Here is a 27,428-nt window from a genome sequence, read left to right on the forward strand (position 1 = left end):
TTAACAAGAAATCCAATTGTAAAACTGGTAATCTAGATCCAACCATATCAAAACTCAATTGAAGGATATTTCCTGTTTTTTTTAACAAGTGATCAGACATGAATGTCCCACTGAGGTAGCATCCATTATGAACAAAATACTCCTAATGGCAGAAATGGGTACAATCTTTTGGGAACCATACTTCCTTACATGTATCATTATCATCGTCACCATCATCAATTTTTTACTTGTTCTGAGTGTCCTCATCATTCTGACACTCACTGCCTTGACAGCAAAGATCAGTGCAGGATGATTAAGTTTTTTGTTCTGTAAGAATATCTGGCAGAATTAAGAACACTCTGACAACTAATCATCTAAAAAAAAAAAATGCTTCCCCTGTAGATACAGCATGATGACCTATATAGGTTGACGATTCATTAGTCTTAAATAAAATCTCTGTAAATCTTTATCACATATCTATTACAAAATTAGTAAGTATTCGCAAGAACTGCTATATGAAATGTCTCAACACACTTGTAACTACGAGCATTTGATTCTTTGGCCCTGAAAATGGTAGTTTAGATGTCAAAATACAAGCTCTATGTCACTTAGAAGTCGAAATATATTAACAAAACATTATTTACAGCTGCCATTTTGAAAAATCCAAGATGGCGGCCACAAATGTCTCGAGGCAAATTGAAAAACTATTTGTCTGATTGCTTATACTGTAACGTTTACAAAAATGTATAGTTTTCATACTCTCCACAAAAATCCAACGGAAGTTAAAATTCAAAAATAAGGACCTGACTCTTAGCCCAACATCAAAAAAAGATTTCAACACACTGATACTACTAGAAAGTGTGGATCTAACTCCTTGTTTTTTCAGATGGTGTCAGTCTCAAGCTAGCACAAATTTACCAGTATGTTCTCATGGAAAGATACAACTCTACCCTAGGTTCTCATATTGTGTGAAAGCGACTGCAATCAATACCCATGGAGATTTAATGTCTGGAAAAAAAAAGAAACCCAGAATTTTATTTACTCACCTCAAAGCACAATTGACTTTTGATGGATATGTGATTTCATTCTGCTTTTGTTAATTGGTACAAGTTAAGAAATTTGATAACTGTTATCCTCCAATAATGTGTGAGGTTGATTCCCAACCTATAAGTTACCTTATTGTTGTGAGCTCGCTGGATGTACTGGAAGTAGTTTGGTGCAAACTTGAGGAAGGAGTGGGCTTCTGATCTGGACATCTGTTTCAGAATCAGTCGGTCATCTGTATGAAAAAAAAATATATATATACATATATATATTAGCATGATACGAAATTAAATAGAAATTTATCATGACACACTCTCTTAACTGTTTGGCTTGTCAAACCCCATGTACACTGTATTTTCCAGATTCTTGTGGCATTAGCTCTTAGCTTGCCAAGGAATTTGTAATGCCAGTGCTAATATGTGTATCCTTTAGTGCGGAGTCTACTCTAGAACAAGACATTGACACCAAACAAAATAACTAAGTCAAGATTCTACCAAATGTTACTTTGCCACTGTGAGATACACAGATGTCAACTCACATGATACACAAATACACACATTTACACACACACACACACAGCAACAACAACAAAACAAGATGGCATATCAAACACTGACAAAATAAATTTGTTTCAGAGGAAGAGATAAAAGACAGCCATTAATACTTGAATGCCACAAAATGATAAGAAGGAAAGCTGAACATCTCTACTCTTCAAGTGAAAAAGTGACTTTTTATCATCTATCTAAATAATCAGTGGTACATGCTATTGTTGACAAAGCAAATTATTTTAATACCTCTCAGTACCCCTGAATAGTGTGACACCCCATAATAACTACAGATATACATCTATCATAGCCAGTTTGTTGAAATTTGCACACAACTCTTGATTTGGGTTCCAAAGTACATAAGTACCACTAGACACAAATGAAAAAAAAAAAAACAGTTTGGCTTACCTAATGTCTTCATGAACTTTAATCCTGACTTGCCACCTCTTGCCACCCACTGCATGCATCGTGACAGTGACCTGATGTAGACATCTTCCCCAATGGGAAAGATGAGTTTGCGCAGTTCCTGGAATTGGGCAGCAAAGTACACTCCACAAAAGAACTGCGTGTTGGTCTGATCTGAGAACTCTGCCAAGGACACAAATGGGATTTCAAAGCAAGAAGCAATGAGAGAAAAGCAAAGTTACCAGTTGCAAAAAAGACATTAGCATGTGATGGTTTCACTGGAAAGATGTGGAGTGGCCAAGTGGACAGGAGTTTTCACCTTTGAATCACATGAATGTGATATAGGTTTGTGGGTTTGAGCCCAACAAAGCTTGTCAAGTTTATCTTTCAGCAATGTACTTTATCCATGATACTGCTCTCCACCCAGGAGTTTAAATGGGTACCTGGTAGGATGAGAATGTTTCTGTTGGTTGATCAGCAATATGCGCATCTGTATGCTGCCCAGGCAGTGGAGAAAGAGCACTATCAGTGCTGGTTGTAAAAAAAGTATCCGGTGACCAGGGTAATAACAGTCTGTAAAGCGCATTGATATTTTTCACAAGTCTGAACTGCACTACATAAAGACTAGCTACCATTATTATATTTATTGCCATGATACCACAAAACTATAACTTTAAAATGGTATGATGATTTGAGCGACTGTGTACATCATCACAACATAATGTACATTTATGAATGAAATTCAAATTTGATATGATATCTACTCCAGTAAGACAAGCATGATATCTCATAGGACAATGCAGTAGTGTGCTGGTACAAAGCTGTTCCACAGCAGTAGGATACATATCTATAGGCTTACTTACGCAGTTCAATGTGTGGAGTGATTTGATCATCAAGCTTGTCATCTGTGCTGAGTTTGTCTGTGTAGAAAGTGAGAAAAGGGATGATATTAATAGTAACGATAGTGCTAATAATAATTGCCATCATAATGACGATCAAAAGTATAATAATTGGTATCATCATGAAACTAATCAGTGCTTTTTCAGGGTTAATAATGAAAACTATAACAATACTAATAATGCTTATCTATAATATGACATTTAAACTTTGAGAAATTATGGCTATTATGCTTTACAAATCATGAAGTACTGGTATCCAAGAATTAGTACAACTAGTATATGTAAATTTTGTATGTCTTTTTTTTTTTTTGGATGAAATAGAAAATACATGAAAATTAAGGCAGATCTGAAGATCTGACAAGGCGATATAATGTACACAAAAGAAAGAAAAGAAATAAAATGATGTGCATCTCTGTATTAAGTTTCAATGTGTATTGTCTACAAAGTATACGTACCTTGACCATCCTCTTCCAGGGCTTCTGATGCTGGTAGCATTACACCCCAATCATCCCTGCTTGAGGAAGGGCCAATGAGTCCACTACTGGCTGATTTGGTCCTCTGGAACATTAACACACCCTGGCTGATTTTACCTGGTTAACAAAAAAAGCATCATAATATGTGTTTATAGCACTCAAACTACAACATCTTCACCTGTGCTACTGAACATAAAGGTAGAATTGCATGATTAATCTTTGTGTTGGAACCTATTTTTTTTTTTTTTTTTGAAAGTGGAGTTTAAAATAAAAAGAATGAAAAATATGAACATACAAATACACAACATTTAGCTGATGATTTCATAGAGTAGCATCAAACAACGCACTTTGCTTTCGCACAAGAAATTCAACTCTCACATTCATGACCGTACAGTAAGCAACTTCAAGAAACTGAAAAAACCAAACTGATTATACATATAGCACTTTAATTGAATGTGTGTCTAACAAATGAAAGGGTCTACACTTAGCTGGGAATTAAAGGGTTATAGAAATTGTACTGCCAAATGAAACGGTGAGCAAAATAGCTGAGAAGAAAAGGGTCATAGAAATTGTCCTGAAAATTAAAAAGGTCTAAACTGAGCTGGGAATTAAAGGGTTATAATTAGAAATTGCACTGGCAAATGAAAGGGTACACGAAGTTGCTGGGAATAAAAGGGTTATAAAAATTGTCTTGCCAAATGATAGGGTCTACACTGAGGTGGGAATTAAAGGGTTAAAGAAATTGTACAGCAAAATGAAAGGGTGTACAAATAGCTGAAATGAAAAGGGTTCTAGAAATTGCCTTGCCAAAAGAAAGGGTCTCCACTAAGCAGGGAATTAAAGGGCTATAGACATTGTACTGCAAGAGGAAAGGGTGTACAAAATAGCTGAGAATAAAAGGGTTATAGAATTTGCCTTGCCAAATGAAACAGGTCTACACTGTGCTGCAAAATTAAAGGGTGTCCAAAATAGCTGAGAATAAAAGGGTTATGGAAATTGCACTGGCAAATGAAAGGGTACACAAAGTTGCTGGGAATTAAAGGGTTATAGAATGTGTCCTGCCAAATGAAATGGTCTACACTGAGCTGGAAATTAAAGGGTTATAAAAATTGCCCTGCCAAATGAAAGGGTCTGCACATAGCTGGGAATTAAAGGATTATAGAAATTGTCCTGCCAAACGAAATGGTCTACACTGAGCTGGGAATTAAAGGGTTATACAAATTGTCTTGCCAAATGAAAGGTCGAATCTGAGCTGGGGTTTAAAGGATTATAAAAATTGTAATGCCAAATGAAAGGGTCTACACATAGCTGGGAATCAAAGGGTTAGCAAAAATGTCTTGCCAAATGAAAGGTCGAATCTGAGCTGGGGTTTAAAGGATTATAAAAATTGTAATGCCAAATGAAAGGGTCTACACATAGCTGGGAATCAAAGGGTTAGCAAAAATGTCTTGCCAAATGAAAGGTCGTAACTGAGCTGAGGATTAAAGGGTTATAGAAATTGTACTGCAAAAACGAAGGGTGTCCAAAATAGCTGAGAATAAAAGGGTTATGGAGATTGCCCTGCCGAATGAAAGGGTCAATACATAGCTGGGAATTAAAGGGTTATAGAAGTTGTCCTGCCAAATGAAATGGTCTACACTGAGCTGGGAATTAAAGGGGTATAGAAATTGTACTGCAAAATAAAAGGGTGTACAAAATAGCTGAGAATAAAAGGAATATAGAAATTGCCTTTCCAAATGAAACAGGTCTACACTGAGCTGGGAATCAAAGGATTATAGAAATTGTCCTGCCAAATGAAAGGGTCAACACATAGCTGGGAATCAAAGAAATCGCACTGGCAAATGAAAAAGTACATGAATTTAATGGGAATTAAAGGGTTATACAAATTGTCTGGCAAAATGAAAGGGTGTACAAAATAGCTAGGAACAAAAGGTTTATAGAAATTCCCCTGCCAAATGGAAGGGTCTACACTGAGCTGGGAATTAAAGGGTTATAGAAATTGCACTGGCAAATGAAAGAGTACACAAAGTTGCTGGGAATTAAAGGGTTTTACAAAATGTCTTGCCAAATGAAAGGTCGAAACTGAGTTGGGGATTAAAAAGTTATAGAAATTGTCCTGCAAAATTATAGGCGTACAAAATAGCTGGGAATTAAAGGGTTATAGAAATTGCCCTGTCAAATAAAAGGGTCTACACATAGCTAAAAATCAAAGTGTTATAGAAATTGTCCTGCCAAATGAAATGGTCTTCACAAAGCTGGGAATCAAAGGGCTGGGAATCAAAGGGCTATAGAAATTGTCCTGCCAAATGAAATGGTCTACACTGAGGTGGGGATTAAAGGTTATAGAAATTGTACTGGCAAATGAAAGGATACACGAAGTTGCTGGGAATGAAAGGGTTATATAAATTGCCTAGTCAAATGATTAGGTTGAAATTGAGCTGGGAATTAAATGGTTATTAAAATTGCCCTGCCAAATGGAAGGGTCTACACTGAGCTGGGAATTAAAGGGTTATAGAAATTGCCCTGTCAAAGAAAAGAGTCTACATATAGCTGGGAATCAAAGGATTATAGAAATCGCACTGGCAAATGAAAGGGTACACTAAGTTCCTGGGAATTAAAGGGTTATACAAAGTGTCTTCCTAAATGAAAGGTCGAAACTGAGCTGGGAATTGAAGGGTTAAAGAAATTGTCCTGCAAAATGAAAGGGTGTACAAAATAGCTGAGAATAAAAGGGTTATAGAAATTGACCTGCCAAATGAAAGGGTCAACACATAGCTGGGAATCAAAGGGTTATAGAAATTGCCTGCCAAATGGAAGGGTCTACACATGGCTGAGAATCAAAGGATTATAGAAATTGTCCTGCCAAATGACATGGTCTACACTGAGCTGGGACTTAAAGGGTTACAGAAATTGTACTGCAAAATGAAAGGGTGTACAAAATAGCTGAGAATAAAAGGGTTATAGAAATTGCCTTTCCAAATGAAACAGGTCTACACTGACCAGAGAATCAAAGGATTATAGAAATTGTCCTGCCAAATGAAAGGGTCAACACATAGCTGGGAATCAAAGAAATCGCACTGGCAAATGAAAAAGTACATGATTTTAATGGGAATTAAAGGGTTATACAAATTGTCTGGCAAAATGAAAGGGTGTACAAAATAGCTAGGAACAAAAGGTTTATAGAAATTCCCCTGCCAAATGGAAGGGTCTACACTGAGCTGGGAATTAAAGGGTTATAGAAATTGCACTGGCAAATGAAAGAGTACACAAAGTTGCTGGGAATTAAAGGGTTTTACAAATTGTCTTGCCAAATGAAAGGTCGAAACTGAGTTGGGGATTAAAAAGTTATAGAAATTGTCCTGCAAAATTATAGGGTGTACAAAATAGCTGGGAATTAAAGGGTTATAGAAATTGCCCTGTCAAATAAAAGGGTCTACACATAGCTAAAAATCAAAGGGTTATAGAAATTGTCCTGCCAAATGAAATGGTCTACACAAAGCTGGGAATCAAAGGGCTGGGAATCAAAGGGTTATAGAAATTGTCCTGCCAAATGAAATGGTCTATACTGAGGTGGGGATTAAAGGTTATAGAAATTGTACTGGCAAATGAAAGGATACACGAAGTTGCTGGGAATTAAAGGGTTATATAAATTGCCTAGTCAAATGAAAGGTTGAAATTGAGCTGGGAATTAAATGGTTATTAAAATTGCACTGCCAAATGGAAGGGTCTACACTGAGCTGGGAATTAAAGGGTTATAGAAATTGCCCTGTCAAAGAAAAGAGTCTACATATAGCTGGGAATCAAAGGATTATAGAAATCGCACTGGCAAATGAAAGGGTACACTAAGTTCCTGGGAATTAAAGGGTTATACAAAGTGTCTTCCTAAATGAAAGGTCGAAACTGAGCTGGGAATTGAAGGGTTAAAGAAATTGTCCTGCAAAATGAAAGGGTCTACAAATAGCTGGGATTCAATGGGTTACAGAAATTGTGCTGCCAAATAAAATGGTTAACACTGAGCTGGGAATTAAAGGGTTATAGAAATTGTACTGCAAAATGAAAGGGTGTACAAAATAGCTGAGAATCAAAGGGTTATAGAAATTGCCTTTCCAAATGAAACAGGTCTACACTGACCTGGGAATCAAAGGGTTATAGAAATTGCACTGGCAAATGAAAGGATACAAGAAGTTGCTGGGAATTAAAGGGTTATACAAATTGTCTTGCCAAATGAAAGGTTGAAACTGAGCTGGGGATTAAAGGGTTATAGAAATTGTACTGCCAAATGAAATGGTCTACACAAAGCTGGGAATCAAAGGGTTATAGAAATTGCACTGGCAAATGAAAGGATATACGAAGTCGCTGGAATCGAAGGGTTATAGAAATTGCACTGGCAAATGAAAGGGTACAGAAAGTTCCTGGGAATTAAAGGGTTATACAAATTGTCTTGCCAAATAAAAGGTCGAAACTGAGCTGGGAATTAAAGGGTTAAAGAAATTGTCCTGCAAAATTAAATGGTGTACAAAATAGCTGAGAATAAAAGGGGTATAGAAATTGCCCTGCCAAATGAAAGGGTCAACACATAGCTGGGAATCAAAGGCTTATAGAAATTGTCCTGCAAAATGGAAGGGTCTACACATGGCTGGGAATCAAAGGGTTATACAAATTGTCCTGCAAAATGAAATGGTCTACACTGAGCTGGGAATTAAAGGGGTATAGAAATTGTACTGCAAAATAAAAGGGTGTACAAAATAGCTGAGAATAAAAGGAATATAGAAATTGCCTTTCCAAATGAAACAGGTCTACACTGAGCTGGGAATCAAAGGATTATAGAAATTGTCCTGCCAAATGAAAGGGTCAACACATAGCTGGGAATCAAAGAAATCGCACTGGCAAATGAAAAAGTACATGAATTTAATGGGAATTAAAGGGTTATACAAATTGTCTGGCAAAATGAAAGGGTGTACAAAATAGCTAGGAACAAAAGGTTTATAGAAATTCCCCTGCCAAATGGAAGGGTCTACACTGAGCTGGGAATTAAAGGGTTATAGAAATTGCACTGGCAAATGAAAGAGTACACAAAGTTGCTGGGAATTAAAGGGTTTTACAAAATGTCTTGCCAAATGAAAGGTCGAAACTGAGTTGGGGATTAAAAAGTTATAGAAATTGTCCTGCAAAATTATAGGGCGTACAAAATAGCTGGGAATTAAAGGGTTATAGAAATTGCCCTGTCAAATAAAAGGGTCTACACATAGCTAAAAATCAAAGTGTTATAGAAATTGTCCTGCCAAATGAAATGGTCTACACAAAGCTGGGAATCAAAGGGCTGGGAATCAAAGGGCTATAGAAATTGTCCTGCCAAATGAAATGGTCTACACTGAGGTGGGGATTAAAGGTTATAGAAATTGTACTGGCAAATGAAAGGATACACGAAGTTGCTGGGAATGAAAGGGTTATATAAATTGCCTAGTCAAATGATTAGGTTGAAATTGAGCTGGGAATTAAATGGTTATTAAAATTGCCCTGCCAAATGGAAGGGTCTACACTGAGCTGGGAATTAAAGGGTTATAGAAATTGCCCTGTCAAAGAAAAGAGTCTACATATAGCTGGGAATCAAAGGATTATAGAAATCGCACTGGCAAATGAAAGGGTACACTAAGTTCCTGGGAATTAAAGGGTTATACAAAGTGTCTTCCTAAATGAAAGGTCGAAACTGAGCTGGGAATTGAAGGGTTAAAGAAATTGTCCTGCAAAATGAAAGGGTGTACAAAATAGCTGAGAATAAAAGGGTTATAGAAATTGACCTGCCAAATGAAAGGGTCAACACATAGCTGGGAATCAAAGGGTTATAGAAATTGCCTGCCAAATGGAAGGGTCTACACATGGCTGAGAATCAAAGGATTATAGAAATTGTCCTGCCAAATGACATGGTCTACACTGAGCTGGGACTTAAAGGGTTACAGAAATTGTACTGCAAAATGAAAGGGTGTACAAAATAGCTGAGAATAAAAGGGTTATAGAAATTGCCTTTCCAAATGAAACAGGTCTACACTGACCAGAGAATCAAAGGATTATAGAAATTGTCCTGCCAAATGAAAGGGTCAACACATAGCTGGGAATCAAAGAAATCGCACTGGCAAATGAAAAAGTACATGAATTTAATGGGAATTAAAGGGTTATACAAATTGTCTGGCAAAATGAAAGGGTGTACAAAATAGCTAGGAACAAAAGGTTTATAGAAATTCCCCTGCCAAATGGAAGGGTCTACACTGAGCTGGGAATTAAAGGGTTATAGAAATTGCACTGGCAAATGAAAGAGTACACAAAGTTGCTGGGAATTAAAGGGTTTTACAAATTGTCTTGCCAAATGAAAGGTCGAAACTGAGTTGGGGATTAAAAAGTTATAGAAATTGTCCTGCAAAATTATAGGGTGTACAAAATAGCTGGGAATTAAAGGGTTATAGAAATTGCCCTGTCAAATAAAAGGGTCTACACATAGCTAAAAATCAAAGGGTTATAGAAATTGTCCTGCCAAATGAAATGGTCTACACAAAGCTGGGAATCAAAGGGCTGGGAATCAAAGGGTTATAGAAATTGTCCTGCCAAATGAAATGGTCTATACTGAGGTGGGGATTAAAGGTTATAGAAATTGTACTGGCAAATGAAAGGATACACGAAGTTGCTGGGAATTAAAGGGTTATATAAATTGCCTAGTCAAATGAAAGGTTGAAATTGAGCTGGGAATTAAATGGTTATTAAAATTGCACTGCCAAATGGAAGGGTCTACACTGAGCTGGGAATTAAAGGGTTATAGAAATTGCCCTGTCAAAGAAAAGAGTCTACATATAGCTGGGAATCAAAGGATTATAGAAATCGCACTGGCAAATGAAAGGGTACACTAAGTTCCTGGGAATTAAAGGGTTATACAAAGTGTCTTCCTAAATGAAAGGTCGAAACTGAGCTGGGAATTGAAGGGTTAAAGAAATTGTCCTGCAAAATGAAAGGGTCTACAAATAGCTGGGATTCAATGGGTTACAGAAATTGTGCTGCCAAATAAAATGGTTAACACTGAGCTGGGAATTAAAGGGTTATAGAAATTGTACTGCAAAATGAAAGGGTGTACAAAATAGCTGAGAATCAAAGGGTTATAGAAATTGCCTTTCCAAATGAAACAGGTCTACACTGACCTGGGAATCAAAGGGTTATAGAAATTGCACTGGCAAATGAAAGGATACAAGAAGTTGCTGGGAATTAAAGGGTTATACAAATTGTCTTGCCAAATGAAAGGTTGAAACTGAGCTGGGGATTAAAGGGTTATAGAAATTGTACTGCCAAATGAAATGGTCTACACAAAGCTGGGAATCAAAGGGTTATAGAAATTGCACTGGCAAATGAAAGGATATACGAAGTCGCTGGGAATCGAAGGGTTATAGAAATTGCACTGGCAAATGAAAGGGTACAGAAAGTTCCTGGGAATTAAAGGGTTATACAAATTGTCTTGCCAAATAAAAGGTCGAAACTGAGCTGGGAATTAAAGGGTTAAAGAAATTGTCCTGCAAAATTAAATGGTGTACAAAATAGCTGAGAATAAAAGGGGTATAGAAATTGCCCTGCCAAATGAAAGGGTCAACACATAGCTGGGAATCAAAGGCTTATAGAAATTGTCCTGCAAAATGGAAGGGTCTACACATGGCTGGGAATCAAAGGGTTATACAAATTGTCCTGCAAAATGAAATGGTCTACACTGAGCTGGGAATTAAAGGGGTATAGAAATTGTACTGCAAAATAAAAGGGTGTACAAAATAGCTGAGAATAAAAGGAATATAGAAATTGCCTTTCCAAATGAAACAGGTCTACACTGAGCTGGGAATCAAAGGATTATAGAAATTGTCCTGCCAAATGAAAGGGTCAACACATAGCTGGGAATCAAAGAAATCGCACTGGCAAATGAAAAAGTACATGAATTTAATGGGAATTAAAGGGTTATACAAATTGTCTGGCAAAATGAAAGGGTGTACAAAATAGCTAGGAACAAAAGGTTTATAGAAATTCCCCTGCCAAATGGAAGGGTCTACACTGAGCTGGGAATTAAAGGGTTATAGAAATTGCACTGGCAAATGAAAGAGTACACAAAGTTGCTGGGAATTAAAGGGTTTTACAAAATGTCTTGCCAAATGAAAGGTCGAAACTGAGTTGGGGATTAAAAAGTTATAGAAATTGTCCTGCAAAATTATAGGGCGTACAAAATAGCTGGGAATTAAAGGGTTATAGAAATTGCCCTGTCAAATAAAAGGGTCTACACATAGCTAAAAATCAAAGTGTTATAGAAATTGTCCTGCCAAATGAAATGGTCTACACAAAGCTGGGAATCAAAGGGCTGGGAATCAAAGGGCTATAGAAATTGTCCTGCCAAATGAAATGGTCTACACTGAGGTGGGGATTAAAGGTTATAGAAATTGTACTGGCAAATGAAAGGATACACGAAGTTGCTGGGAATGAAAGGGTTATATAAATTGCCTAGTCAAATGATTAGGTTGAAATTGAGCTGGGAATTAAATGGTTATTAAAATTGCCCTGCCAAATGGAAGGGTCTACACTGAGCTGGGAATTAAAGGGTTATAGAAATTGCCCTGTCAAAGAAAAGAGTCTACATATAGCTGGGAATCAAAGGATTATAGAAATCGCACTGGCAAATGAAAGGGTACACTAAGTTCCTGGGAATTAAAGGGTTATACAAAGTGTCTTCCTAAATGAAAGGTCGAAACTGAGCTGGGAATTGAAGGGTTAAAGAAATTGTCCTGCAAAATGAAAGGGTGTACAAAATAGCTGAGAATAAAAGGGTTATAGAAATTGACCTGCCAAATGAAAGGGTCAACACATAGCTGGGAATCAAAGGGTTATAGAAATTGCCTGCCAAATGGAAGGGTCTACACATGGCTGAGAATCAAAGGATTATAGAAATTGTCCTGCCAAATGACATGGTCTACACTGAGCTGGGACTTAAAGGGTTACAGAAATTGTACTGCAAAATGAAAGGGTGTACAAAATAGCTGAGAATAAAAGGGTTATAGAAATTGCCTTTCCAAATGAAACAGGTCTACACTGACCAGAGAATCAAAGGATTATAGAAATTGTCCTGCCAAATGAAAGGGTCAACACATAGCTGGGAATCAAAGAAATCGCACTGGCAAATGAAAAAGTACATGAATTTAATGGGAATTAAAGGGTTATACAAATTGTCTGGCAAAATGAAAGGGTGTACAAAATAGCTAGGAACAAAAGGTTTATAGAAATTCCCCTGCCAAATGGAAGGGTCTACACTGAGCTGGGAATTAAAGGGTTATAGAAATTGCACTGGCAAATGAAAGAGTACACAAAGTTGCTGGGAATTAAAGGGTTTTACAAATTGTCTTGCCAAATGAAAGGTCGAAACTGAGTTGGGGATTAAAAAGTTATAGAAATTGTCCTGCAAAATTATAGGGTGTACAAAATAGCTGGGAATTAAAGGGTTATAGAAATTGCCCTGTCAAATAAAAGGGTCTACACATAGCTAAAAATCAAAGGGTTATAGAAATTGTCCTGCCAAATGAAATGGTCTACACAAAGCTGGGAATCAAAGGGCTGGGAATCAAAGGGTTATAGAAATTGTCCTGCCAAATGAAATGGTCTATACTGAGGTGGGGATTAAAGGTTATAGAAATTGTACTGGCAAATGAAAGGATACACGAAGTTGCTGGGAATTAAAGGGTTATATAAATTGCCTAGTCAAATGAAAGGTTGAAATTGAGCTGGGAATTAAATGGTTATTAAAATTGCACTGCCAAATGGAAGGGTCTACACTGAGCTGGGAATTAAAGGGTTATAGAAATTGCCCTGTCAAAGAAAAGAGTCTACATATAGCTGGGAATCAAAGGATTATAGAAATCGCACTGGCAAATGAAAGGGTACACTAAGTTCCTGGGAATTAAAGGGTTATACAAAGTGTCTTCCTAAATGAAAGGTCGAAACTGAGCTGGGAATTGAAGGGTTAAAGAAATTGTCCTGCAAAATGAAAGGGTCTACAAATAGCTGGGATTCAATGGGTTACAGAAATTGTGCTGCCAAATAAAATGGTTAACACTGAGCTGGGAATTAAAGGGTTATAGAAATTGTACTGCAAAATGAAAGGGTGTACAAAATAGCTGAGAATCAAAGGGTTATAGAAATTGCCTTTCCAAATGAAACAGGTCTACACTGACCTGGGAATCAAAGGGTTATAGAAATTGCACTGGCAAATGAAAGGATACAAGAAGTTGCTGGGAATTAAAGGGTTATACAAATTGTCTTGCCAAATGAAAGGTTGAAACTGAGCTGGGGATTAAAGGGTTATAGAAATTGTACTGCCAAATGAAATGGTCTACACAAAGCTGGGAATCAAAGGGTTATAGAAATTGCACTGGCAAATGAAAGGATATACGAAGTCGCTGGGAATCGAAGGGTTATAGAAATTGCACTGGCAAATGAAAGGGTACAGAAAGTTCCTGGGAATTAAAGGGTTATACAAATTGTCTTGCCAAATAAAAGGTCGAAACTGAGCTGGGAATTAAAGGGTTAAAGAAATTGTCCTGCAAAATTAAATGGTGTACAAAATAGCTGAGAATAAAAGGGGTATAGAAATTGCCCTGCCAAATGAAAGGGTCAACACATAGCTGGGAATCAAAGGCTTATAGAAATTGTCCTGCAAAATGGAAGGGTCTACACATGGCTGGGAATCAAAGGGTTATACAAATTGTCCTGCAAAATGAAATGGTCTACACTGAGCTGGGAATTAAAGGGGTATAGAAATTGTACTGCAAAATAAAAGGGTGTACAAAATAGCTGAGAATAAAAGGAATATAGAAATTGCCTTTCCAAATGAAACAGGTCTACACTGAGCTGGGAATCAAAGGATTATAGAAATTGTCCTGCCAAATGAAAGGGTCAACACATAGCTGGGAATCAAAGAAATCGCACTGGCAAATGAAAAAGTACATGAATTTAATGGGAATTAAAGGGTTATACAAATTGTCTGGCAAAATGAAAGGGTGTACAAAATAGCTAGGAACAAAAGGTTTATAGAAATTCCCCTGCCAAATGGAAGGGTCTACACTGAGCTGGGAATTAAAGGGTTATAGAAATTGCACTGGCAAATGAAAGAGTACACAAAGTTGCTGGGAATTAAAGGGTTTTACAAAATGTCTTGCCAAATGAAAGGTCGAAACTGAGTTGGGGATTAAAAAGTTATAGAAATTGTCCTGCAAAATTATAGGGCGTACAAAATAGCTGGGAATTAAAGGGTTATAGAAATTGCCCTGTCAAATAAAAGGGTCTACACATAGCTAAAAATCAAAGTGTTATAGAAATTGTCCTGCCAAATGAAATGGTCTACACAAAGCTGGGAATCAAAGGGCTGGGAATCAAAGGGCTATAGAAATTGTCCTGCCAAATGAAATGGTCTACACTGAGGTGGGGATTAAAGGTTATAGAAATTGTACTGGCAAATGAAAGGATACACGAAGTTGCTGGGAATGAAAGGGTTATATAAATTGCCTAGTCAAATGATTAGGTTGAAATTGAGCTGGGAATTAAATGGTTATTAAAATTGCCCTGCCAAATGGAAGGGTCTACACTGAGCTGGGAATTAAAGGGTTATAGAAATTGCCCTGTCAAAGAAAAGAGTCTACATATAGCTGGGAATCAAAGGATTATAGAAATCGCACTGGCAAATGAAAGGGTACACTAAGTTCCTGGGAATTAAAGGGTTATACAAAGTGTCTTCCTAAATGAAAGGTCGAAACTGAGCTGGGAATTGAAGGGTTAAAGAAATTGTCCTGCAAAATGAAAGGGTGTACAAAATAGCTGAGAATAAAAGGGTTATAGAAATTGACCTGCCAAATGAAAGGGTCAACACATAGCTGGGAATCAAAGGGTTATAGAAATTGCCTGCCAAATGGAAGGGTCTACACATGGCTGAGAATCAAAGGATTATAGAAATTGTCCTGCCAAATGACATGGTCTACACTGAGCTGGGACTTAAAGGGTTACAGAAATTGTACTGCAAAATGAAAGGGTGTACAAAATAGCTGAGAATAAAAGGGTTATAGAAATTGCCTTTCCAAATGAAACAGGTCTACACTGACCAGAGAATCAAAGGATTATAGAAATTGTCCTGCCAAATGAAAGGGTCAACACATAGCTGGGAATCAAAGAAATCGCACTGGCAAATGAAAAAGTACATGAATTTAATGGGAATTAAAGGGTTATACAAATTGTCTGGCAAAATGAAAGGGTGTACAAAATAGCTAGGAACAAAAGGTTTATAGAAATTCCCCTGCCAAATGGAAGGGTCTACACTGAGCTGGGAATTAAAGGGTTATAGAAATTGCACTGGCAAATGAAAGAGTACACAAAGTTGCTGGGAATTAAAGGGTTTTACAAATTGTCTTGCCAAATGAAAGGTCGAAACTGAGTTGGGGATTAAAAAGTTATAGAAATTGTCCTGCAAAATTATAGGGTGTACAAAATAGCTGGGAATTAAAGGGTTATAGAAATTGCCCTGTCAAATAAAAGGGTCTACACATAGCTAAAAATCAAAGGGTTATAGAAATTGTCCTGCCAAATGAAATGGTCTACACAAAGCTGGGAATCAAAGGGCTGGGAATCAAAGGGTTATAGAAATTGTCCTGCCAAATGAAATGGTCTATACTGAGGTGGGGATTAAAGGTTATAGAAATTGTACTGGCAAATGAAAGGATACACGAAGTTGCTGGGAATTAAAGGGTTATATAAATTGCCTAGTCAAATGAAAGGTTGAAATTGAGCTGGGAATTAAATGGTTATTAAAATTGCACTGCCAAATGGAAGGGTCTACACTGAGCTGGGAATTAAAGGGTTATAGAAATTGCCCTGTCAAAGAAAAGAGTCTACATATAGCTGGGAATCAAAGGATTATAGAAATCGCACTGGCAAATGAAAGGGTACACTAAGTTCCTGGGAATTAAAGGGTTATACAAAGTGTCTTCCTAAATGAAAGGTCGAAACTGAGCTGGGAATTGAAGGGTTAAAGAAATTGTCCTGCAAAATGAAAGGGTCTACAAATAGCTGGGATTCAATGGGTTACAGAAATTGTGCTGCCAAATAAAATGGTTAACACTGAGCTGGGAATTAAAGGGTTATAGAAATTGTACTGCAAAATGAAAGGGTGTACAAAATAGCTGAGAATCAAAGGGTTATAGAAATTGCCTTTCCAAATGAAACAGGTCTACACTGACCTGGGAATCAAAGGGTTATAGAAATTGCACTGGCAAATGAAAGGATACAAGAAGTTGCTGGGAATTAAAGGGTTATACAAATTGTCTTGCCAAATGAAAGGTTGAAACTGAGCTGGGGATTAAAGGGTTATAGAAATTGTACTGCCAAATGAAATGGTCTACACAAAGCTGGGAATCAAAGGGTTATAGAAATTGCACTGGCAAATGAAAGGATATACGAAGTCGCTGGGAATCGAAGGGTTATAGAAATTGCACTGGCAAATGAAAGGGTACAGAAAGTTCCTGGGAATTAAAGGGTTATACAAATTGTCTTGCCAAATAAAAGGTCGAAACTGAGCTGGGAATTAAAGGGTTAAAGAAATTGTCCTGCAAAATTAAATGGTGTACAAAATAGCTGAGAATAAAAGGGGTATAGAAATTGCCCTGCCAAATGAAAGGGTCAACACATAGCTGGGAATCAAAGGCTTATAGAAATTGTCCTGCAAAATGGAAGGGTCTACACATGGCTGGGAATCAAAGGGTTATACAAATTGTCCTGCAAAATGAAATGGTCTACACTGAACTGGGATTTAATGGGTTATAGAAATTGCCCTGCCAAATGAAAGGGTCAACACATAGCTGGGAATGAAAGGGTTATAGAAATTGTCCTGCGAAATGGAAGGGTCTACACATGGCTGGGAATCAAAGGGTTATAGAAATTGTCCTGCAAAATGGAAGGGTCTTCACTGAGCTGGGAATCAAAGGGTTATAGAAATTGCACTGGCAAATGAAAGGGTACATAAAGTTGCTGGGATTTAAAGGGTTATACAAATTGTCTTGCCACATGAAAGGTCGAAACTCAGCTGGGGATCAAAGGGTTATAGAAATTGTACTGGAAATTTAAAGGGTGTAGAAAATAGCTGCGAATAAAAGGGTTATAGAAATATCCCTGCCAAATGAAAGGGTCTACAAATAGCTGGGAATCAATGGGTTATAGAAATTGTCCTACCAAATGAAATGGTCTACACTGAGCTGGGAATTAAAGGGTTACAGAAACTGTACTGGAAAATGAAAGGGTGTACAAAATAGCTGAGAATACAAGGGTTATAGAAATTGCCTTTCAAAATGAAACAGGTCTACACTGACCAGGAAATCAAAGGGTTATAGAAATTGTCCTGCCGAATTAAAGGGTCTACAAAAAGCTGGGAATCAAAGGGTTATAGAAATTGTCCTGCCAAATGGAAGGGTCTACACTGAGCTGGGAATTAAAGGGTTATAGAAATTGCACTGGCAAATGAAAGGATATACGAAGTCGCTGGGAATCAAAGGGTTATAGAAATCGCACTGGCAAATGAAAGCGTACAGAAAGTTCCTGGGAATTAAAGGGTTATACAAATTGTCTTGCCAAATGAAAGGTCGAAACTGAGCTGGGAATTAAAGGGGATGGCTAGTAACCGATCAGTGGGAATCAGTGGGAATGCTGAGGGATGATTGTTCCAATCCTTGTGGGATTCATTTAAGAGTACATTATATCTACTGTTGTGTGAAAATCATTTGCTTCAGAACGGTCTCATATTCAAGTAATGTGCAGATTAATGCCCCGTCACTGACCAGGGACACTTACCTGGAAACATTAAACTGCACATTACTTGAATATGAGACCATTCTGAAGCAAATAATTTTCACACAAAAATAGATATATAATGTACTCTTAAATGAATCCCACAAGGACTGGAACAATCATCCCTCAGCATTCCCACTGATTCCCAATGATCAGTTACTAGCCATCCCCATTAAAGGGTTAAAGAAATTGTCCTGCAACATGAAATGGTGTACAAAATAGCTGAGAATAAAGGGTTATAGAAATTGCCCTGCCAAATGAAAGGGTGAACACATAGCTGGGAATCAAAGGGTTATAGAAATTGTCCTGCCAAATGAAAGGGTCAACACATAGCTGGGAATCAAAGGGTTATAGAAATTGTCCTGCCAAATGGAAAGGTCGAAACTGAGCTGGGGACTAAAGGGTTATAGAAATTGTACTAACCATTTAAAGGGTGTACAAAATAGCAGAGAATAAAAGGGTTATAGAAATATCCCTGCCAAATGAAAGGGTCAACACAAAGCTGGGAATCAATGGGTTATAGAAATTGTGCTGCCAAATGAAATGGTCTACACTGAGCTGGGAATTAAAGGGTTATAGAAATTGTACTGCAAAATGAAAGGGTGTACAAAATAGCTGAGAATGAAAGGGTTATAGAAATTGCCTTTCCAAATAAAACAGGTCTACACTGACCTGGGAATCAAAGGGTTATAGAAATTGTCCTGCCGAATGAAATGGTCTACACAAAGCTGGGAATCAAAGGGTTATAGAAATTGTCCTGCCAAATGATATGGTTTACACTGAGGTGGGAATTAAAGGGTTATAGAAATTGCAATGGCAAATGAAAGGATACACGAAGTTGCTGGGAATTAAAGGGTTATACAAATTGTCTTGCCAAATGAAAGGTCGAAACTGAGCTGGGGATTAAAGGGTTATAGAAATTGTACTGCCAAATGAAATGGTCTACACAAAGCTGGGAATCAAAGGGTTATAGAAATATCACTGGCAAATGAAAGGATATACGAAGTCGCTCGGAATCAAAGAGTTATAGAAATCGCACTGGCAAATGAAAGGGTACAGAAAGTTCCTGGAAATTAAAGGGTTATACAAATTGTCTTGCCAAATGAAAGGTCGAAACTGAGCTGGGAATTAAAGGGTTATAGAAATTGCCCTGCCAAATGAAAGGGCCAACACATAGCTGGGAATCAAAGGGCTATAGAAATTGTCCTGCCAAATGGAAGGATACAGGAAGTTGCTGGGAATTAAAGGGATATAAAAATTGTCTTGCCAAATGAAACGTTGAAACTGAGCTGGGGATTACAGGGTTATAGAAATTGCACTGCAAAATTATAGGGTGTAAAAAATAGCTGAGAATAAAAGGGTTATAGAAATTGCCCTGTCAAATAAAAGGGTCTATACATAGCTGGGATTAAAAGGGTTATAGAAATCGCACTGGCAAATGAAAGGGTACAGAACGTTCCTGGGAATTAAAGGGTAATAGAAATTGCGCTGGCAAATATACACGAAGTTGCTGGGAATTAAAGGGTTATACAAATTGTCTTGCCAAATGAAAGGTTGAAACTGAGCTGGGGATTAAAGGCTTTTAGAAATTGTACTGCAAAATTATAGGGTGTAAAAAATAGCTGAGAATAAAAGGGTTATAGAAATTGCCCTGCCAAATGAAAGGGTCTATACATAGCTGGGATTGAAAGGGTTATAGAAATTCCACTGGCAAATGAAAGGGTACACAAAGTTGCTAGGAATTAAAGGGTTATACAAATTGCCCTGTCAAATAAAAGAGTCTACACATAGCTGGGAATCAAAGGGTTATAGAAATCGCACTGGCAAATGAAAGGGTACAGAACGTTCCTGGGAATTAAAGGGTTATACAAATTGTCTTGCCAAATGAAAGGTCGAAAGTGAGCTGGGAATTAAAGGGTTAAAGAAATTGTCCTGCAAAATGAAATGGTATACAAAATAGGTGAGAATAAAAGGCTTATAGAAATTGTCCTGCCAAATGGAAGGGTCTACACTGAGCTGGGAATTAAATGGTTATAGAAATTGCACTGGCAGATGAAAGGGGTTCACAAAGTTGCTTGGAATTAAAGGGTTATACAAATTGTCTTGCCACATGAAAGGTTGAAACTGAGCTGGGGATTAAAGGGTTATAGAAATTGTACTGCAAATTTAAAAGGTGTACAAAATAGCTGAGAATAAGAGGGTTATAGAAATTGCCCTGCCAAATGAAAGGGTCAACACATAGCTGGGAATCAAAGGGTTATAGAAATATAGTCCTGCCAAATGGAAGGGTCTACACTGAGCTGGGAATTAAAGGGTTATAGAAATTGCACTGGCAAATGAAAGGGTTCACAAAGTTGCTGGGAATTAAAGGATTAAAGAAATTGTCTTGCAAAATGAAAGGTCGAAACTGAGCTGGGGATTAAAGGGTTATAGAAATTGTACTGCAAATTTAAAGGGTGTACAAAATAGCTGAGAATAAAAGGGTTATAGAAATATCCCTGCCAAATGGAAAGGGTCTACACATAGCTGGAATCAATGGGTTAAAGAAATTGTCCTGCCAAATGAAATGGTCTACACTGAGCTGGGAATTAAAGGGTTATAGAAATTGTACTGCAAAATGAAAGGGTGTACAAAATAGCTGAGAATAAAAGGGTTATAGAAATATCCCTGCCAAATGGAAAATGTCTACACATAGCTGGAATCAATGGGTTAAAGAAATTGTCCTGGCAAATGAAATGGTCTACACTGAGCTGGGAATTAAAGGGTTATAGAAATTGTACTGCAAAATGAAAGGGTGTACAAAATAGCTGAGAATAAAAGGGTTATAGAAATTGCCTTTCCAAATGAAACAGGTCTACACTGACCTGGGAATCAAAGGGTTATAAAAATTGTCCTGCCAAATGAAATGGTCTACACAAAGCTGGGAATCAAAGGGTTATAGAAATTGTCGTGCCAAATGAAATGGTTTACACTGAGGTGGGAATTAAAGGGTTAGAGAAATTGCACTGGCAAATTAAAGGATATACGAAGTCACTGGGAATCAAAGGGTTATAGAAATCGCACTGGCAAATGAAAAGGTACAGAAAGTTCCTGGGAATTAAAGGGTTATACAAATTGTCTTGCCAAATGAAAGGGTCTACACTGAGCTGGGATTTAAAGGGTTATAGAAATTGTACTGGAAAATGAAAGGGTGTACAAAAGAGCTGAGAATAAAAGGGTTATAGAAATTGCCTTTCCAAATGAAATAGGTCTACACTGACCTGGGAATCAAAGGGTTGTAGAAATTGTCCTGCCAAATGAAATGGTCTACACTGAACTGGGATTTAATGGGTTATAGAAATTGCCCTGCCAAATGAAAGGGTCAACACATAGCTGGGAATGAAAGGGTTATAGAAATTGTCCTGCCAAATGGAAGGGTCTACACATGGCTGGGAATCAAAGGGTTATAGAAATTGTCCTGCAAAATGGAAGGGTCTTCAATGAGCTGGGAATCAAAGGGTTATAGAAATTGCACTGGCAAATGAAAGGGTACATAAAGTTGCTGGTATTTAAAGGGTTATACAAATTGTCTTGCCACATGAAAGGTCGAAACTCAGCTGGGGATCAAAGGGTTATAGAAATTGTACTGGAAAATGAAAGGGTGTACAAAATAGCTGAGAATACAAGGGTTATAGAAATTGCCTTTCAAAATGAAACAGGTGTACACTGACCAGGAAATCAAAGGGTTATAGAAATTGTCCTGCCGAATTAAAGGGTCTACAAAAAGCTGGGAATCAAAAGGTTATAGAAATTGTCCTGCCAAATGAAATGGTCTACACTGAGCTGGGAATTAAAGGGTTATAGAAATTGCACTGGCAAATGAAAGGATATACGAAGTCGCTGGGAATCAAAGGGTTATAGAAATCGCACTGGCAAATGAAAGCGTACAGAAAGTTCCTGGGAATTAAAGGGTTATACAAATTGTCTTGCCAAATGAAAGGTCGAAACTGAGCTGGGAATTAAAGGGGATGGCTAGTAACCGATCAGTGGGAATCAGTGGGAATGCTGAGGGATGATTGTTCCAATCCTTGTGGGATTCATTTGAGAGTACATTATATCTACTGTTGTGTGAAAATCATTTGCTTCAGAACGGTCTCATATTCAAGTAATGTGCAGATTAATGCCCCGTCACTGACCAGGGACACTTACCTGGAAACATTAAACTGCACATTACTTGAATATGAGACCATTCTGAAGCAAATAATTTTCACACAAAAATAGATATATAATGTACTCTTAAATGAATCGCACAAGGACTGGAACAATCATCCCTCAGCATTCCCACTGATTCCCAATGATCAGTTACTAGCCATCCCCATTAAAGGGTTAAAGAAATTGTCCTGCAACATGAAATGGTGTACAAAATAGCTGAGAATAAAGGGTTATAGAAATTGCCCTGCCAAATGAAAGGGTGAACACATAGCTGGGAATCAAAGGGTTATAGAAATTGTCCTGCCAAATGAAAGGGTCAACACATAGCTGGGAATCAAAGGGTTATAGAAATTGTCCTGCCAAATGGAAAGGTCGAAACTGAGCTGGGGACTAAAGGGTTATAGAAATTGTACTAACCATTAAAAGGGTGTACAAAATAGCAGAGAATAAAAGGGTTATAGAAATATCCCTGCCAAATGAAAGGGTCAACACAAAGCTGGGAATCAATGGGTTATAGAAATTGTGCTGCCAAATGAAATGGTCTACACAAAGCTGGCAATCAAAGGGTTATAGAAATTGTCCTGCCAAATGATATGGTTTACACTGAGGTGGGAATTAAAGGGTTATAGAAATTGCAATGGCAAATGAAAGGATACACGAAGTTGCTGGGAATTAAAGGGTTATACAAATTGCACTTGCAATTGAAAGGATATACGAAGTCGCTGGGAATCAAAGGGTTATAGAAATCGCACTGGCAAATGAAAGGGTACGGAAAGTTCCTTGGAATTAAAGGGTTATACAAATTGTCTTGCCAAATGAAAGGTCGAAACTGAGCTGGGAATTAAAGGGTTAAAGAAATTGTCCTGCAAAATGAAATGGTGTAGAAAATAGCTGAGAATAAAAGGGTTATAGAAATTGCCCTGCCAAATGAAAGTGTCAACACATAGCTGGGAATCAAAGGGTTATAGAAATTGTCCTGCCAAATGGAAGGGTCTACACTGAGCTGGGAATTAAAGGGTTATAGAAATTGCACTGGCAAATGAAAGGGTTCACAAAGTTGCTGGGAATTAAAGGGTTATACAAACTGTCTTGCCACATGAAAGGTTGAAACTGAGGTGGGGACTAAAGGGTTATAGAAATTGTAATGCAAATTTAAAGGGTGTACAAAATAGCTGAGAATAAAAGGGTTATAGAAATATCCCTGCCAAATGAACGGGTCTACATATAGCTGGGAATCAATGGGTTATAGAAATTGCCCTGCCAAATGAAAGGGTCAACACATAGCTGGGAATCGAAGGGTTATAGAAACTGTCCTGCCAAATGGGTACACAAAGTTGCTAGGAATTAAAGGGTTATATAAATTGCGATGTCAAATAAAAGAGTCTACACATAGCTGGGAATCAAAGGGTTATAGAAACTGTCCTGCCAAATGGGTACACAAAGTTGCTAGGAATTAAAGGGTTATATAAATTGTCATGTCAAATAAAAGAGTCTACACATAGCTGGGAATCAAAGGGTTATAGAAATCGCACTGGCAAATGAAAGGGTACAGAACGTTCCTGGGAATTAAAGGGTTATAGAAATTGCACTGGCAAATGAAAGGGTTCACAAAGTTGCTGGGAATTAAAGGGTTATAAAGATTGCACTTGCAATTGAAAGGATATACGAAGTCGCTTTGAATCAAAGGGTTATAGAAATCGCACTGGCAAATGAAAGGGTACGGAAAGTTCCTTGGAATTAAAGGGTTATACAAATTGTCTTGCCAAATGAAAGGTCGAAACTGAGCTGGGAATTAAAGGGTTTAAGAAATTGTCCTGCAAAATGAAATGGTGTACAAAATACCTGAGAATAAAAGGGTTATAGAAATTGCCCTGCCAAAAGAAAGTGTCAACACATAGCTGGGAATCAAAGGGTTATAGAAATTGTCCTGCCAAATGGAAGGGTCTACACTGAGCTGGGAATTAAAGGGTTATAGAAATTGCACTGGCAAATGAAAGGGTTCACAAAGTTGCTGGGAATTAAAGGGTTATACAAACTGTCTTGCCACATGAAAGGTTGAAACTGAGCTGGGGACTAAAGGGTTATAGAAATTGTAATGCAAATTTAAAGGGTGTACAAAATAGCTGAGAATAAAAGGGTTATAGAAATATCCCTGCCAAATGAACGGGTCTACATATAGCTGGGAATCAATGGGTTATAGAAATTCTCCTGCCAAATGAAATGGTCTACACTGAGCTGGGAATTAAAGGGTTAAAGAAATTGTACTGTCAAATGAAAGGGTGTACAAACTAGCTGAGAATAAAAGGGTTATAGAAATTGCCTTTCCAAATGAAATAGGTCTACACTGACCTGGGAATCAAAGGGATATAGAAATTGTCTTGCCAAATGAAATGGTTTACACAAAGCTGGGAATCAAAGGGTTTTAGAAATTGTCCTGCCAAATGAAATGGTTTACACTGAGTTGGGAATTAAAGGGTTATAGAAATTACACTGGCAATTGAAAGGATATGCGAAGTCGCTGGGAATCAAAGGGTTATAGAAATGGCACTGGCAAATGAAAGGGTACGGAAAGTTCCTTGGAATTAAAGGGTTATACAAATTGTCTTGCCAAATGAAAGGTCGAAACTGAGCTGGGAATTAAAGGGTTATAGAAATTGCACTGGCAAATGAAAGGATATGCGAAGTCGCTGGGAATCAAAGGGTTATAGAAATGGCACTGGCAAATGAAAGGGTACGGAAAGTTCCTTGGAATTAAAGGGTTATACAAATTGTCTTGCCAAATGAAAGGTCGAAACTGAGCTGGGAATTAAAGGGTTATAGAAATTGCACTGGCAAATGAAAGGGTTCACAAAGATGCTGGGAATTAAAGGGTTATTCAAATTGTCTTCCCACATAAAAGGTTGAAACTGAGCTGGGGACTAAAGGGTTATAGAAATTGAACTGCAAATTTAAAGGGTGTACAAAATAGCTGAGAATAAAAGGGTTATAGAAACTGCCTTTCCAAATGAAACAGGTCTACACTGAGCTGGGAATTAAAGGGTTATAGAAATTGTAATGCAAATTTAAAGGGTGCACTGGCAAATGAAAGGGTATGGAAAGTTCCTTGGAATTAAAGGGTTATACAAATTGTCTTGCCAAATGAAAGGTCGAAACTGAGCTGGGAATTTAAGGGTTAAAGAAATTGTCCTGCAAAATGAAATGGTGTACAAAATAGCTGGGAATTAAAGGGTTATACAAACTGTCTTGCCACATAAAAGGTTGAAACTGAGCTGGGGACTAAAGGGTTATAGAAATTGTCCTGCCAAATTTAAAGGGTGTCCAAAATAGCTGAGAATAAAAGGGTTATAGAAATATCCCTGCCAAATGAACGGGTCTACATATAGCTGGGAATCAATGGGTTATAGAAATTCTCCTGCCAAATGAAATGGTCTACACTGAGCAGGGAATTAAAGGGTTATAGAAATTGTACTGGAAAATGAAAGGGTGTACAAACTAGCTGAGAATAAAAGGGTTATAGAAATTGCCTTTCCAAATGAAATAGGTCTACACTGACCTGGGAATCAAAGGGTTATAGAAATTGTCTTGCCAAATGAAATGGTTTACACAAAGCTGGGAATCAAAGGGTTTTAGAAATTGTCCTGCCAAATGAAATGGTTTACACTGAGGTGGGAATTAAAGGGTTATAGAAATTACACTGGCAATTGAAAGGATATGCGAAGTCGCTGGGAATCAAAGGGTTATCGAAATCGCACTGGCAAATGAAAGGGTCAACACATAGCTGGGAATCAAAGGGTTATAGAAACTGTCCTGCCAAATGGAAGGGGCTACACTGAGCTGGGAATTAAAGGGTTATAGAAATTGCACTGGCAAATGAAAGGGTTCACAAAGATGCTGGGAATTAAAGGGTTATTCAAATTGTCTTCCCACATAAAAGGTTGAAACTGAGCTGGGGACTAAAGGGTTATAGAAATTGCACTGCAAATTTAAAGGGTGTACAAAATAGCTGAGAATAAAAGGGTTATAGAAATATCCCTGCCAAATGAAAGGGTCTACACATAGCTGGGAATCAATGGGTTATAGAAATTGTACTGCCAAATGAAATGGTCTACACTGAGCTGGGAATTAAAGGGTTATAGAAATTGTACTGCAAAATGAAAGGGTGTACAAAATAGCTGAGAATAAAAGGGTTATAGAAACTGCCTTTTCAAATGAAACAGGTCTACACTGACCTGGGAAGCAAAGGGGTATAGAAATTGTCCTGCCAAATGAAATGGTCTACACAAAGCTGTGAATCAAAGGGTTATAGAAATTGGAATTCCAAATGAAATTGTTTACACTGAGGTGCGAATTAAAGGGTTGTAGAAATCGCACTGGCAAATGAAAGGGTACAGAAAGTTCCTGGGAATTAAAGGGTTATACAAATTGTCTTGCCAAATGAAAGGTTGAAACTGAGCTGGGAATTAAAGGGTTAAAGAAATTCTCCTGCAAAATGAAATGGCGTACAAAATAGCTGAGAATAAAAGGGTTATAGAAATTGCCCTGCCAAATGAAAGGGTCAACACATAGCTGGGAATCAAAGGGTTATAGAAATTGTCCTGCCAAATGGAAGGGGCTACACTGAGCTGGGAATTAAAGGGTTATAGAAATTGCACTGGCAAATGAAAGGGTGTACAAAATAGCTGAGAATAAAAGGGTTATAGAAATTGCCTTTCCAAATAAAATAGGTCTACACTGACCTGGGAATCAAAGGGTTATAGAAATTGTCCTGCCAAATGAAATGGTCTACACAAAGCTGGGAATCAAAGGGTTTTAGAAAGTGTCCTGCCAAATGAAATGGTCTACACAAAGCTGTGAATCAAAGGGTTATAGAAATTGGAATTCCAAATGAAATTGTTTACACTGAGGTGCGAATTAAAGGGTTGTAGAAATCGCACTGGCAAATGAAAGGGTACAGAAAGTTCCTGGGAATTAAAGGGTTATACAAATTGTCTTGCCAAATGAAAGGTTGA

General features: G+C 37.6%; 1 protein-coding gene across 1 annotated transcript in view; it reads right to left on the bottom strand.

Moving 5' to 3' along the window:
- The window catches only part of LOC139722083 (1-phosphatidylinositol 3-phosphate 5-kinase-like), a 189,779-nt gene that overhangs the window by 11,945 nt on the left and 150,406 nt on the right, over positions 1-27,428 (bottom strand). Inside the window, exons 33-36 of the mRNA XM_071633405.1 lie at positions 3,328-3,462; positions 2,837-2,893; positions 1,977-2,156; positions 1,155-1,258 (exon numbers count right to left, since the gene is read on the bottom strand). Coding sequence (XP_071489506.1) covers positions 1,155-1,258; positions 1,977-2,156; positions 2,837-2,893; positions 3,328-3,462 — 476 coding nt within the window. The remainder of the gene's footprint in view (positions 1-1,154; positions 1,259-1,976; positions 2,157-2,836; positions 2,894-3,327; positions 3,463-27,428) is intronic.

This window comes from Diadema antillarum, unplaced genomic scaffold (assembly GCF_040938485.1).
Source record: "Diadema antillarum isolate AM-2024a unplaced genomic scaffold, OU_Dant_1.0 scf00000156, whole genome shotgun sequence".
Lineage (NCBI taxonomy): Eukaryota > Metazoa > Echinodermata > Echinoidea > Diadematoida > Diadematidae > Diadema > Diadema antillarum.